The sequence below is a fragment of the Balaenoptera acutorostrata genome, chromosome 7, assembly GCF_949987535.1.
Source record: "Balaenoptera acutorostrata chromosome 7, mBalAcu1.1, whole genome shotgun sequence".
Lineage (NCBI taxonomy): Eukaryota > Metazoa > Chordata > Mammalia > Artiodactyla > Balaenopteridae > Balaenoptera > Balaenoptera acutorostrata.
Genome location: NC_080070.1, coordinates 661261 through 675416, shown reverse-complemented (window position 1 = coordinate 675416; position 14156 = coordinate 661261). Strand labels below are relative to the sequence as shown.

The window sequence follows — 14156 nt, the reverse complement described above, 5'->3', positions numbered from 1 at the left end:
CTCCTCGCCACCTAAGAGGCCGAGGGTTTTTAAGAAGAGGTAACATGTCTGCTGAGCGCTTGGCGCCGTGGCGGCCACTGGCCCAGCACCAGGACGCGGATTGGGCCCCGGCCTGCGTACCTGTGCGGGAGAGCGCCCGCAGGGTGGCCGTCAGGTGCTGCAGGACCCCTGGCGACACTTCGTAGTGGTGCATGTCTACGGCTGGGAACTCCTCACACCGTCCAAACACTCCGTCTGCAACAAAGGGAGGCAGGTCAGGTAAGAGAGGAGACAGACAGACGGCCAGGAAGCCCTGGCCACGCCCCGCGGCAAGGCTCCGAGGAGCTGCCAGGATCGGAAGCACCTGCAAAGTGACAGTGTTTGTAGTGAAAAGCAGGGCATTGTGGAAGCCACAGGTGCAAAGGCTGAGTCCAGCGTAGCCTGGGTTTTCAGTCTACTTTCCAGCCCTCCCTGCCCAGCCCCCGCCCTTTTGCCATTTGCCACCGGAGACTTTCACACTTCTGATGTGAAGCTTTGCTCCTGACTGTCCAGTGACCAAAGGGCCAATAGTATTCAGGGCCGGTCTTCCAGATGAGAAACAGGACGCCTAGGAACGTAAGTGCCAGGTTCCGGAGGCGCTGCTGGCGGGGGCCACGGAGCCCCGGCAGGGCTGGCTTCCGGGGGGCCTCGCGAGAACGCGGTGAAGAAGGGGGGCTGCAGGGACGGTGAGATCTTCATGGGGACCCGTTATCCTGCTCTGTCCTACTTGTCTGAAATGACAGGCTCTGCTCATCTACATCTTTTCAAACCGCACCTTCTAATTAATTTAGACCCTAATTAGTCCTTATTCAGCGAATTGTTCACTTTGAGACGAGCTTCCTATGGGGGTTCAAACATTCAAATCACCGCCTTGGGTACAAAAGGCTAATTCAGGACCCAGGGCCTCACCCAGGGTGGCATCGACAGCGTCAGGCTGGGCGCAGGGGGAAAGCGCCTCCATTGTTCACTGCCTTTCAAATGCAACCAGTTTAATTAGCAGAAGCACATTTGCCCAGCACCAGGCTGATCGGTAATTGCTGCTCGGATATTCCACATGTGCTTAAGACGGAGGGCCCCGCATGAGCAGCAGAGAATCATCGTAAGTGTCCTCTCGCAGGCACCTCCTGGATTTCTGTGGGCCTCTGCAAAGCCCAGGGAATCCGGGAGGCGACCTGCCGGGCTGCTGGGAGCAGGCAGACGACGGCCACGTGAGGAGTTCAACCTTCAGCCTCTGCCCCCCCCCCACCCCCACAGTGAGCGCCGCTGAAATTAACCCAACTGCCACCAGTGATCCGGGGACAGCTGTCTCGGAGGGAGGGTCTCCTCCCCACTGCCACCCCCCAGCAAGATGGACGGTCTGCTCGGCTGGAACACAGACGATAAGTGTCCCTGTTCTCTGATTCTGTTTCATGCAAAGAACTCCATGCCAGTGGGTGGCGTGCTTGGGGTGTGGGGCAAGGAGAGAAAAGTGAGAACTCTTCAGAATACACCCGGAACTTTCATTTCCCTCTTCAAATGGAAATATCTTGAAACCAGGGAATGGAAGGAGCATTAAGACGGTCCAACCCGACGTTTTGAAGATGAGAAAACCGAGGCTGGAGTGTAGGGACCTCGGCCTCGGGGAGGCATCAGGAGCTGCGCTGAGTGGCAGGCAGAGACATCAGGTCCGTGTCAGCGACCAGCTAAACGCCTGCGGGTAACCCCGCTTCCGGGGCGCGTCTGAGAAGCACCGCCGGCGGGAAACACCCCATCACGCAGGTGGTCACAGAGGAAAAGGGGCAAAGACATTTCCTCTCTGTTTTGGAGCATTCCAAGTAAATTATTTCCCTTCTGAAGTGTAATGGCATCACTCTTTAAATTTGGTTTGTGGTGTACAACGTTGTAAAGATATTCTAAGAAAAATATTCATTAGATTTTCTTGAAACCTTTCTTTTAAACATATATTTAGACTATAGGTAACATAATACATAATATTGTTTGCGCTTTCAGAATTCATTTTAGCTAATAATTTAATTGTTTGGGTTGTTTGAAAGCTAACCCTGGTCGCTCTTTGCCCCTAGACTCTAGCCATGCTGATGAGGTAGAGACACTGTCCCCAGTAGCTTTTTTTAATTCCTAAACTTTAGTTTTCAGAGCAGTGTTGGGTTCACAGCAAAAGAGGAAGGTACACAGATTCCCCATAAACCTCCTGCCCCCATGCATGCACAGCCTCTCCATTATCAACATTCCCATCAAATGGTACATTTGTTACAGTTGACGAACCTACATCGACACGCCATCATCACAGGGAACCCATGGTTCATGTTAGGGTCCACTCTTGGTGCTGTACTTCTATGGGCTTGAACAGATGTATAATGACATGTGTCCGCTATCACAGTGTCATACAGAGTATTCTCACTGCCCTAGAATTCTTCTGTGCTCCACCTGTTCCTCCCTCCCTCCTCCCTGACGCCAGCAACCAGTGATGTTTGTCACTGTCTCCATAAATTTGCCTTGTCCAGAATGTCATATGGCTGGAATCATACAGAATACAGCCCGCTCAGACTGGCTTCCTTCACTCAGTCATATTGATTTAAGGTTCCTCCATGTCTTTTTGAGGCTCGACAGCCATTTCTTATTAACACTGAATACTATTCCATTGCCTGGAGGCACCACTGTTTATTCACCCATTCACCTACCAAAGGACACCTTGGTTACTTCCAGGTTTGGGCGGTTATGAATAAAGCTGCTATAAACATCCGTGTGCAGGTTTTTGTGTGGACATGTTTTCAGCTCCTCTGGGTAAATGCCAAGGAGCACAGCTGCTGGACCCTATGGTAAGAGTCTGTTTAGTTCTGTAATTAACCACCTAACTTTCATCTCCGGGGGCTGCCCCACTTTGCGTTCCCACCAGAAGTGAGGGTTCCTGTTGCTCCACATCCCCGCCAGCATTTGGTGCTGTCAGCGTCTGGATTTTGGCTGTTCTAGTAGGTGTACTGTGCTCGTTATTGTTTTACCCAATGCATTTTTCAACAACGTCGTTCATCTTTACCACCATATTTAAAGGACACCAAGGTATAAGTGTATGCGCATGTGTGTGCTATGTACTGTGTGTCTACATATATGTGTGTGTTTTCATGCACGTATGTGTATATGCCTGCAAATGTGTGCAGGCATATGTAGATGTGTGTTGTGTATATGTATGTGAATGTGTGTATATGTGTACATGTATTGTGTATATGTGTCTACCTCCATGTGTGTATGGGTGTATACGTGTCTACTGTGTACGTACATGTTTATGTGTATAATGTGTGTGCATTGGTGTCCACATGTATATGTGTATAGATACACAGCCTCTAACATTGGTTTAACTGCCGAACTCACCACAAGAACAAGGAAGCTGGTCTTCCAACCTCTAAACTCATCCCAGAAACAGATGTTGCTAATACCTCTGCCCCAGAAAACTGGTTCCCTCACTTATTCCTCAACAAACAACTTCACTACTTTTTTCTCTGCTTCCGCCGGAGGACGGCGTACACTCTCATCAGCACACCTCTGAGCGTGTCCGGTCCCGTGTCCACAGCGAGTTTGTGAGGCCCCTACCCTCTCCAATGAGCAGACTCGTCCCCACGCACACTGCTCTGTGCTGCCCCCTGACCCCCGGACACGGCCCTGCCCTGACGTCCCGCTGGACCAACAGGCAGAACAGCCGTGGGACGTGCACGCGGGGCAAGATGGACAAAACGGCTCTGCTCTCAGGGGCTTGCAGCTCACAGGGCAGATGGCCACACAGCATTAAGTACACACAAATTATTCACCTCTAACTGTGACGTGGGCCACAGTGGACAGGCTACGAGGACAGCACGAACAAGGGACACCAGCCCCGTGCCACAGGCAGAGGCCCCAGAGAAGCGGCATCTAAGAAACGGGCTGGCCCGCGCGGGGTTGGCGAGGACCTGCAGGCTGGGGAGCTGGACCTGCAGAGGGAGGGAAGCGCCTGGTCACCGGGGCTCCGGGACCAAGAGGGACAGAGCTCCAAGGCTGGAGCAAGCCGGGCAGGTAAGGCAGACATGAGGGCGTGGGGAGCGCTCGGCCTTCCTCCGGGAGCTGCAGGAGGCTGCCACGGCCTTGCAGGCAGGGGCCGCTTTCTGCCAGGAGCCCGGGGCTGAAGGGAGCTGCCCGTGCAGAGGGGGTGGCTCGGCGAGGGCAGTGGGGATGGAAGAACTAGACAGACCCGTAGCCTTTTCGGAGGTGAGCCCGCAGGACGCCGATGCTGCCCAGCTACAGGGTGGTCCCACCCCCGTGCCTGCGTCCCAGAGAGGCTCTGGGCTCAAGGGGATATTCTGAGAGGCGGCTCACAGAAAGTGTGTTTCTCCAAAGCAGTAACAAAGCCCTTTGAGGCTGGCTGGCGGAGGTGGGGAAACAGCGGCTGCCTCCTGACGGCCACTGGCCCCAAGCACTGCCCACGGGCCTCCAGGGCAGCGAGGCTGCGTCCTTCCAGGGGGACGTCACCCCCCAGACCTCTGTGGGAGGTGACCACAGCAACCACAGATGCAGGCAAGGACTTGAACTTCCCAAACTTGGGGAACTCAGCGGAATTCCGAAGCTGTCCCCACATCCCCCATTTATTCTGCAGAGCATAAGACTGATCGCCACTGCCTCTGGGGACCAGAGACTGGATGGGTCTAAAGATAGGAATGGGAGGGATGTCTGAGGCCCTGAGAAAGCAGATGGCCATCTCCCAGCCAACCGAGCACCACAGACCAGAAGTTCTGGGAGCAAAAGCTCTGTTTAGAGACACTCTGATTATCAGTCACCTAGAACTGGGAGGCTGACTTCTTCCACTGGAAAGGGAAAACATTAACAATTTTTTGGTTGGATTTTGGAAAGAATGTGAAAAAACTGCTTGTTTATCTTGTCTGTTCATCTGTTTTAACCAGCCCTCCTCGGAGCACTGTTTCCACAGGCAAAAGTCACTTTCACTCATAACCATCACTGTCTCCTCAACACCTTTGCAGGCCCATCCCAAGGCCCTCCTCCTGGACCAGCTTTCCAGATCACTTCCCCCTGAGAGTGTGGGACTGCGTGTGTCGCCAGCCTCACCACCACATGCGTGTGCACACACATGCACTCACATCTCCATGTCGACAAGACCCCCCTCACACCCCAACCCTTGAGCACCAACATACGTCTCTGGTCCAGGAGTGCCCGAGCTCCTAGAAGGCAGGCGTCACAGCTCCTGCCTCCTAAACCTCCCAAGCGTCTGACACTGCACTCTGCAGCCACTGTGGATTAAATAAATATCTGTATCTGATTAACTGGTGTTTTTCCCTTTGCCTGGAGTAAAACAGAGATGCCCAGAGAAATGTATAACACCACTAGCTAGAACCTTAATTTGCTGTAATCTCACGTAGATTTAGAAGTCTTCAACTCCCAGCAGATGACCTGGCTGGATTAAGGACCCGAATCACTGAGGCAAAACAGAGGGGGTCACGGTGGGGACAGCAAACGAGGAGCACGTGTCCCCATATTTTCTCAGCCAACACTACGCCTCCTCCCCTCTCATGCTCTCAGGCTCAGGTGCTGGCTCTCCCCGAGCACATCCATGTCCCAGCCTCACACATGGAGAAGGCGGTCCTAGTGGACCTCTGCTTGGGGGAGGGACACCTGGAGATGCTGAGCCTTCACCCTCAAGATGCTGTGGCTTTCAGGGACTGCTGCGTGCTGGGTGTCTCAGAGAACGACCCAGAGCCATCAGGTCAGGCCAGCGGGCAGCCACGGGCTGGAACAAGTCGGTTTAGGCTCCCCCTGAGACAACTGTTTTTGCTACATGTCCCTTCAGTGATGTACCTCAGGCTTGCGTTAAAGGACCTTCTAAGAAAAAAGCCTGTGGAACTTAATCGTGCACCTGCTGAGAACAGTCACCCCCGGTTTCACTGCCATCTTTATCCTGAGACCATGGGAGGACCCCCCAGACCCCAGCGCTGGGATGGACTGCCTTCCGCCTTCCAGGACCCTCTCTGCCTGGGCCCACCAGGCAGCTCCTGTCAGGTTACCAACCTTTCTCAGTTGTGCAGGCTTTGGTGCTGTTCATTTCAGTGAAGTAAATATTTTCTTTGCTCCCATAATATTCCATTCTCTTTCCTCCTTTTCTAAGGTCTTTGCCTGTTATATGTCTTTTTTACATTTCTTTATCTCTTTCGGAAGAGATCATAGGACGGGGGATTAATAAAGACGATGTGATCACCTAACCTCGACTCTCAAAGTGGGCTAATTAGCTGAGGGCACATTTACAAATTATTGCAATGCACACAGCTGCTCAGTAATTGTGTGAATAGTTTATGCGCGTACATAACACACATGTGTAAACGTATTATCTTGGTTCCCTGGAAACCTCAAAATCCATGTTCCTAATTTTGGAGCAAGCAGAGCTAGGCAGCAAAGGTGCCACAATTATAAAGTCTTTGAAAATGAGGGTGCACCAGAGGTGGCTTTAAAACAATTATGGGGCCGGTGAGAGACATCATATGAATCATCTGCGTCAGAACTCCTTGTGAGGGAAGAAGAGGCAGCGTCCTCCCCTCGCAAGGAAGGCCACGAGGCCTGCGTGGGCACCAGCCTTGCTCCTTTCTACAACCACAGGTGATCGCAGGTGTGGCATCATGCAGGTCCTCAAAACACTGTATACAGTAGGCACCAAACTCACGTTCATGCCCCTCGTGAGGGGACCCGCCGTGGGATGAGAGGAACAACAGAAATCTGTCTACAGCAGCCCGGGGCCAGGCAGGCAGGCACAGCAGGCGAGGCCACAGGGCCTCCCAGGCCTTTGGAATTTAACCCTGGCTCAGAAATGGCGGGGCTCCGGCGGGGCCTGCAGGGGACCCGGCCACGCCCGGCCCGCGGGCCACGCCTGCTGCGCGTTCCGCCCACGCGGAGCTGCCCGTCACACTTGGTAAGACGGCCTGCTTGTCCCCCCTCCCAGCGGGAAGGTGGCAGGAAGGACAAAGCAGCAACAGTGACCCTCACGGCCCCGCCCCGCATGCAGCGCCGGGTCCTCGGCAGCCGCGGCCGCAGCTCTGCCGCTCAGGCCGGGGACGCCCCGCCGGACCCGCGCCAGCCACTGGGACTAGGGAGGCGGGCGAGCAAGACACACACACGCCTGTGCACGCACACAAGCTGACACGCTCACGACTGAATGCACACAGGCGCACTCACACACCGCCACACGTGTGCACAGAGTCGCACAAGCTCCGCGCGCTCTCGCTGTGCACACGCGGAAGAGCAGCTGGGAGCCTTCCCACGCCGACCCTGTGCGTGTCCCCCGCCTCGTCCCCGCGGAGCCCTCCCAGGGCGGGGCGCACACGCACGAGCCTCACCTTCCCCGCGCTCGGGCTCCACCTCGGCCGGCCTGGGGCCTCGGCCCCCGGGCTACACGGACGCATGCGCGCCTCCCTGTGCGGGGCCCTGCGGAAGACCCCGTGGGCGCTCAGAGCGCATGCTCAGCCCCACGGGCCGAGAGCACCTGTGCCTCCCCTCTGGATCGGAGGCGGCCCTCACGCCCGGCGGGGCAGCTGTCACCACAGAGGAAGTGCCAAGCACAGGCCACAGCAACGGGCCCACCGCAGAGGCATCCCTGCCCCCTCAGCACCCAGCCCGCGGCCGGTTAATCAGGCCTCAGGCGCGCACACACCCCTCGCCCCTGGAGAAGCAAAGCCCGGGTCTGCAGCCCCCGTCTGCAGAGTCCACCACCAGGCAGAGTCGTCTCCCCGGCTACAGACAGCCGCCTGCACCAGGCTCGCAGGCCAGCCGGGGGAGCCCCGGGCTCCAGTGCCCTGATGTTCCAGGCTGGAGCGCCCTTTCATTCTTTCCTGACTCCCCTTCTGGGACCCCTCGGAACCCCAGGCTTTTCCCCACCCACCCCTCCCGGTGGAAGCTGCCCTGCAAGGAAGCCTGGGCCTCCCCGCCGTGCTGCCCGGGGCTCCCTTGATCCCCCAGGACCTCTTACACCACCGCCGCATAGGAAGGAACCCACTGCTCTCTCAGAGCCCCGGGGTGCAGCAGCAAGAAAAAAGCTCTCCCCAGATATATTTGGAGAAGAGAAAAGTAACAGCAGCCCGGAACCACTACCCCGTTGAAAAGAATTCTCCAGAGAAGAGAAAAAACTTCTCTTTGAATTGATAAAATATCCTCCACATACATTTCTGCAACGAAGCTATAAAACTGTTTCTATTCTCGGGGAACGCAATTCCAGGCTCCTGTGATGGGGCAGCGTGTGCACGGCAGGGCCGGGAACCGACAGAGGCCTGAGCTGTCCTGAGTTGCCCACTGGCCTCAGGCCCCCGGGCCCAGGAGGTGGTGACACCCCACCACCCCTTCTGTAAATGTCAGTGGTCCACTTCCCCACCCCCCAAAGTGGAATGAGGTCCGGGAAGGTAAACTTGGTACTGAGCCGCAGGCCAAGGGGCCGGGCTGGGGGTCAGGGCACAGCCAAGCAGAGGTCAGGCCCGCCCACGTGGGGAGAGCGTGAAGACGGCGAAGAACAGAGCCCGCTCCCGTCCAAGCGCTTTCCTGAGCATTTTACTTGTAATAACTCATCAAGTCCCAGCCATACTCCCAGGAACGTGCTGCACGTGGGCCCCATCAGCCCACTTCACACAGGGGGTCGGGAGCCACCCAAAGTTACAGCCACAGCTCCCACCGTAATGCCTGCGGGTCCAGCCAGGATCCCCCAAATGCCTTCCCTGCGCTGTCTGGCATCAGCAGAGCACAAGCCTCCTTTCAGAACGGGATCCCGGTTTTTGACATAGAAAACGCGGTCGTCATAGTTACGCTGCAGTGATGGAGTGTCTTGTTCTCTAAAATCCCTGTGGTTCTGTGTATGTCAACTCTCAAAATAAGAGTGAACGTTTACAGACGGTTACGGAGTGCCAGGCCCCATTCTGACACACTCGACCCGGTTAATCCTATGACAGTCCTCAGTGGTCTAAGCTATCACGGTCCCCTTTCTCTGTCGGGAAAACTAGGGCCCAGAGAGGTTGAGCGACTTGCCGCAGGTCACACAGCAAGTGGCAGGCTGGCTCCAGCGCCCGTGCTCTTTACTACCGTCACACCAGCTCTCTCGCATGGCTGTGACGAGGAGCCCCCAGCCAGGGCGTGGGGAGCAGGGCCAGCTGCTTCAGATTCGGGCAGCTCAAGGACCCTCGCCATTGTGATTGCCCGAGCCCACATCCAGGACAGAAGGAGAAGAGGCTGGCCAGCACGTGGCTCCTGTAGCCAGTGAGCACCAGCGACAGCTCTCTGTGGACTCCGCACCTCAGCCAAGTCGCCCCCGGCCACAGGAAACGTCCACGGCCTTCTGGAGGTCATTCCCCACCCCTGCACGTGGCCATCCTGGAGGCGGCACCTCCCACCCATTGGGCTGAGGCGAGCGAGGGCAGCTCCACCGTGGTGACCGCCGAGACGCGGGGTTACCGAGGCAGCTGGGGCTCCCCCGATTGAAACAGGGACCCACAGACCGGTGCTGCCCCCAGACCTGCGGTCAGCCCTGCCACGCCGGCGCTCCCAGCTCAGCGCCAGGCTGAGGGCTGGATGAGGCCGGGACATCCTCACTGCTCAGCTGCTTCCATGTTTCCCAAGGAAACAAAATCAAAGGCAAAGCATCCGACAGTCGCCGTGACTCATGCACGTGCTCAGCGTCTGACAGAACGGAGAACTCGAAGGAACCCGGATCTTAAGAAACTAACCACCTAGGTAAAGTATCAAGACAAATACGATTTTTCTTCAAAAAGCAAACAATCTACACAACTAGTTCCTGTGCAGTGTTGCTGGGAATGTACAGAGGTGCAGCCGCGGTGGAAAATATGGAAGTCCCTCAAAACCTTAAATGTAGAATTACTACACGGCTCAGCAGGCCCGCTTCTGGAGGGCTCCCGGACACACACGGGGAGGCGAGGCCTGGGAGAGCCCCCAGCCAGCCGGGCAACGCTTCTCCGGCCTCGCTTGGGCGCTGGCGCCCTGGCCCCTCCTCCCAGCGAGACCCTGGGATGAGAGACGCCTGTCGGCTGCTGACCGAACCGCCCCCAGGCGTGAACTGTGCAACCTCGTGCTGAGGCAACCAGATCCCATCAGAACCAGCTTCCAGGACCCACGTGGATCCCATTAAACAAAACCAAAGCTACCTTTTGGGGACCCCGGGGGGCATCGCACTTTTCCGGGGGGAACGGCCTCAGGAACGCACTGGGGAGGTGGGAGAGGGCAGAGCCAGCAGCCTGGTGGGCGCCACGGGCCGGCGGGGACCCTGCTGCCCCTCCCCCCGGGGCTGCCCCAGCACAGCCGGACCCCGACGTGGCAGGCCGTCCGTGTGACCTGGAGGCCTTCCTCCGCGATGGTTTAGGCTCCGGCCGCGCAGAGAGCCGAGGAGGGGGCGCACAGGCCCCCCCAAACGCCGGGAGCCTCCTCCGCTGACCCCGCCGCCGGCTCCGCGCGGTGCCGCCGCCTCCCGGTGATCACGAGAACCAAGGCGGGGCCGGGTCTATGCAAGGCCGTCACCCACGCCCGGCTGCAGCTAAACTCCTTAGGGACTTCCGGCCCCTGAAGACCGAAGTGTTTGGGGCGCAGGCACAGAAAGTTCTGGGCCTCAGAGCCGGCCGGTGGGAGCTGGCATCTGGGATCCTGAGCACAGCACTGACCGTCAAGGCCGAATCACACCTGAGCCTCCAAAGCGTAGCCCTTCCTGCAAAGAAAACCCAACTCGGCATCATGAAGGATGGCTTCCAGTTGCCGGAACCGGAGCGTCTAGGCGGGAGCAGTAATGGATTCGCAGCGGAGGCACCAAGCTTTCTGAGCTGCTTCCTCCCGCGCCCTGGCCTCTGCTCTCTCCCCACCGCGGCCAGATCCCGGCCTGGCCGCCTGCCCGATGCTCGGCCACAGCGCTGGGTCTCCGCACCTCAGCCCACAGACCGCACCCCGGGGTTCTGGAATACACAGGGGTTTTAAACCAGAGCTGAAGAGAGCAGTAGCGTGCACTGTATTCAGGCCCCTTCGTCCTACAGACTGGAAGGCTGCAGTCCTGAGGGGCTGGGCGACCTGCCCGGGTCGCCGCCGTCCTTGCCCCCCGCTCACCACCAGGACGCGCGCCGCCTGCAGCCACCCTCGCCCTTGGCCCTGGTCTGATGCTTCGGCGCCCGCGGTTTTCCGTCAGCAGGTGACAACAGAGTAAAATTTAAGGTCTGGGTGGAAAGACAACACACCGCTTTGGGCTAAGTCCTAAGAAGATCCTGGTCGGACGGCTTCCACGCTGCTGAGTACGACGTTGAAGCTGCAGTTCATGCTCGCTTCGGGCCTGAAGGGCTGCGTGGGCCTCATACCCGAGTTCCACTAAAGGGCGAGGAGACAACAGCAGGAAACAGGCTCCAGGCCCAGCTTTGCCGCCAGCCTGCTGTGCAACCCCGGGCACGCGACTTCCCTTCTCTGTGCCTCAGTCCCTAAAACACGGCAGCTGAATCAGACATTTCCCAAGCTCCGCGCTGGTTCGAACGCTCTGGGCTGCGTGAAAGCCCGGGGGGCACCGGGAGCCTCTGCACTGCGGCTGTTCTGAGGGCAGGAACTGCCCACCTTCACCCCTTCCGAGAGTGGCAGCCAGCCCCCGCCAGCACCTGCTCGCCCCTGCACTGGGCCCGCCTGTCCACTTGTGGCCGAACAGACAACTGAACAGAGGCGGCCGCCACGGCCAGAGACCCGCGCGGTGCTGCCCTCTAGCAGCCGGGGGGCCTCGGCCCGAGAGGTTCATCGCGGTCCCCAAAGCACACCGGGCTCTGCAGAGCTGCTCAGCCACGCCCACGATCCGGTGTCCACCACCTGGACGCCACGGGGATTGCTATGCGCACAGGCGGCCACAGGGGACGAAGTCCAGAGGACTCTAGGCGGAGAGGAGCGCCGCGCCTGTGGCCCCGGAGACCGTGGAGAAGAAGCCGGCTCCCGACGGGGGCAAGCCCGGCCCCTCGGCCGCTGCCCAGCTCCCAGGACCCAGCACTGACCAGCCTCCAGGCGTCTCATTCTCAGGACTGAGATCACAGCCATTGAGCCTTAAGTCCAATCTTTTTTTATGGTGGAGAATTTTTTCACACTCTTTCACACACATACACCCATGCCAAATGTCTTCGTGGCTCTGTCTCTGTGGCAGTTCAATAAATTATTAAAATCCTCACTGTTGGGATACAAGATAGCTAACGTAAAAGGTGGTCATTTTGTGCATAAGGACAGTAAAGCCGGTTTGACTGCTGAATTGTTGATAAAACCCTCCTTGGATTCTGAGTCACTCGTCCCTCTTTGTTTCACCTCACATGTGAACGTTTATATTTTTTAGAAAACCACATCCAGCCTATTGTTTTTCCCCTTTTCTCCCACGTGCTGGGGACTCCAGGCAAATGGAAGACTCGGTGCAGCGGCCTGACCGCCGAGGGCAGCACGTCTGCTTCCCTCTGCTCCTCGGCTGGGATTTCCCATTTCAGCTCCAAATTCATCCGACTCACGCTACAGCTCTTTGCTGCTTCCTTACTTTTGTTGCTGTTGTCGTCAGAGGAAAGCAGAACATAATTAAAAGTCATGATAGTAAACTCCCAACTGAACGGCGACCAGAATTCTAGCACAAACCCAGTGCTGGCCTGCAACACAGGCCCAAGGCATGCCTCCGAGTGACTGAGTAAGAGGCCTGTCTCAACGCGCACCAGCCTCGCAGCGAAGAAAATGCAGAGATAGAGGTGGAGCCTCACGGCTTCTCTAGGAGTCAGATATGTGGACAAGTGATAACGTAATAAAAAAGTTAAAGTACAATTTCTAATAGCCAAATTGTCTCTGCATTTTCTATGGGGAAGTTAGATGGACTGTCCCGGGGAGAGAATGTTCACGTAGACCAACCAAAACGCATCATGGTCACCCTCGAAATCGCTGCTGGGAAGCAGGAAGCACCTTCGGGGCCCAGCCTGGAGGAGCCCAGACACTGTGTGACTTCCGCCCTATGCTGAGCCTCTCTGGTCGTCAGGGGTTTGGGGTTTGAATTTTGTTGGTTTGTTTCTGAAAATAACAGAGAGGAACCAAATGATCTGAACCTCTCTTCCAATTCTAAAATTCCATGTTCTTTTACAAACAACCAGGAAATAAAAGCCAAGATTCAAGGGCAGAGGAGAGTGGAGTGGACACGGGGCTTGTGTGCAGGAAGACAGCTCCCAGACGCCGGCAGGGTCTCAACTACACTAAAGGGCATTTACTGGAAGAAAGACAATTAAAAGATAAAGAAGCAAACACCAAACCACTGACTGCACCCGATTTGCAGGCCTCAGCTGCAAGCTCTTGGGTGGGGTGTCCCTGCCCCCAGGCGAGGGCCTGGCCCGGGCTGACACACCAGCCAGGCTTTGGAGTTTCCTCGTGTTTCCGTTCTTTTCTCGGAGGCAACAGGATTAACCAGGCGGCCAGCCCCACCTCCAGGTCCTGGGAGGCCAGGTTCCTCCTGGCAGATAGACCCGCCCAAGGCTGGCTCAAGGGCACTCAGCAAACTTCATTTCGGGAGCTCAGATCCCACCCAAACCTCTGCGGGCTCTCGGGTTTGCTGCCGTCTGTCCTGGGCGCACAGACAAGCAGCAGGAAGCAAGGCGGTGTATCTGAGGCAGCTAATCTCCCACCAGCAGCCCTCTGCTCCAGCCCCGTTGCCAGGGAACCAGGCCGCCTCTCTTATCAGCCCGGAACATTCCATTGACGATTCAGAGAAGAACAGAAAGGCCTGGCGCTGAGGGCTGTGAGCAGCACTGAACGAAAACGGCACATTATGTGGGATACGGGGACGGAATCTGTCAGCCCTCATCTTATCTGGACGGTGACAGCTACTCAAAAACAGCCGTCCTTCACGTGCCTCTGCACCCACTCCTGTTCCACCTACTGAAGAGGGTCTCGCCCACCTTCCAGAGAGAGGGAGGGGGAGGGAGGGGGAGGGGGAGGGACGGGGAGGGGCAGGGAGGGGGAGGAGGGGACTTGTCCATACCCAGGGTTATCATAAGGATCCCTCACCTCTCCCCCTCCCTCTCTCCCCCCTCCCCCTCTTTCTCCCCCCTCCTCCTCTTCCCCTCCCCACTCCCCTGCCCCCTCCGCTCTCACAGACTGAGGCAGCT

General features: G+C 57.2%; 1 protein-coding gene across 1 annotated transcript in view; it reads right to left on the bottom strand.

The window, feature by feature from the left end:
- Positions 1-14156, bottom strand: part of PTPRN2 (protein tyrosine phosphatase receptor type N2) — a 710720-nt gene that overhangs the window by 533605 nt on the left and 162959 nt on the right. The window contains exon 3 of the mRNA XM_057550450.1: positions 121-234. Within this exon, the coding sequence (XP_057406433.1) occupies positions 121-234 (114 nt within the window). The remainder of the gene's footprint in view (positions 1-120; positions 235-14156) is intronic.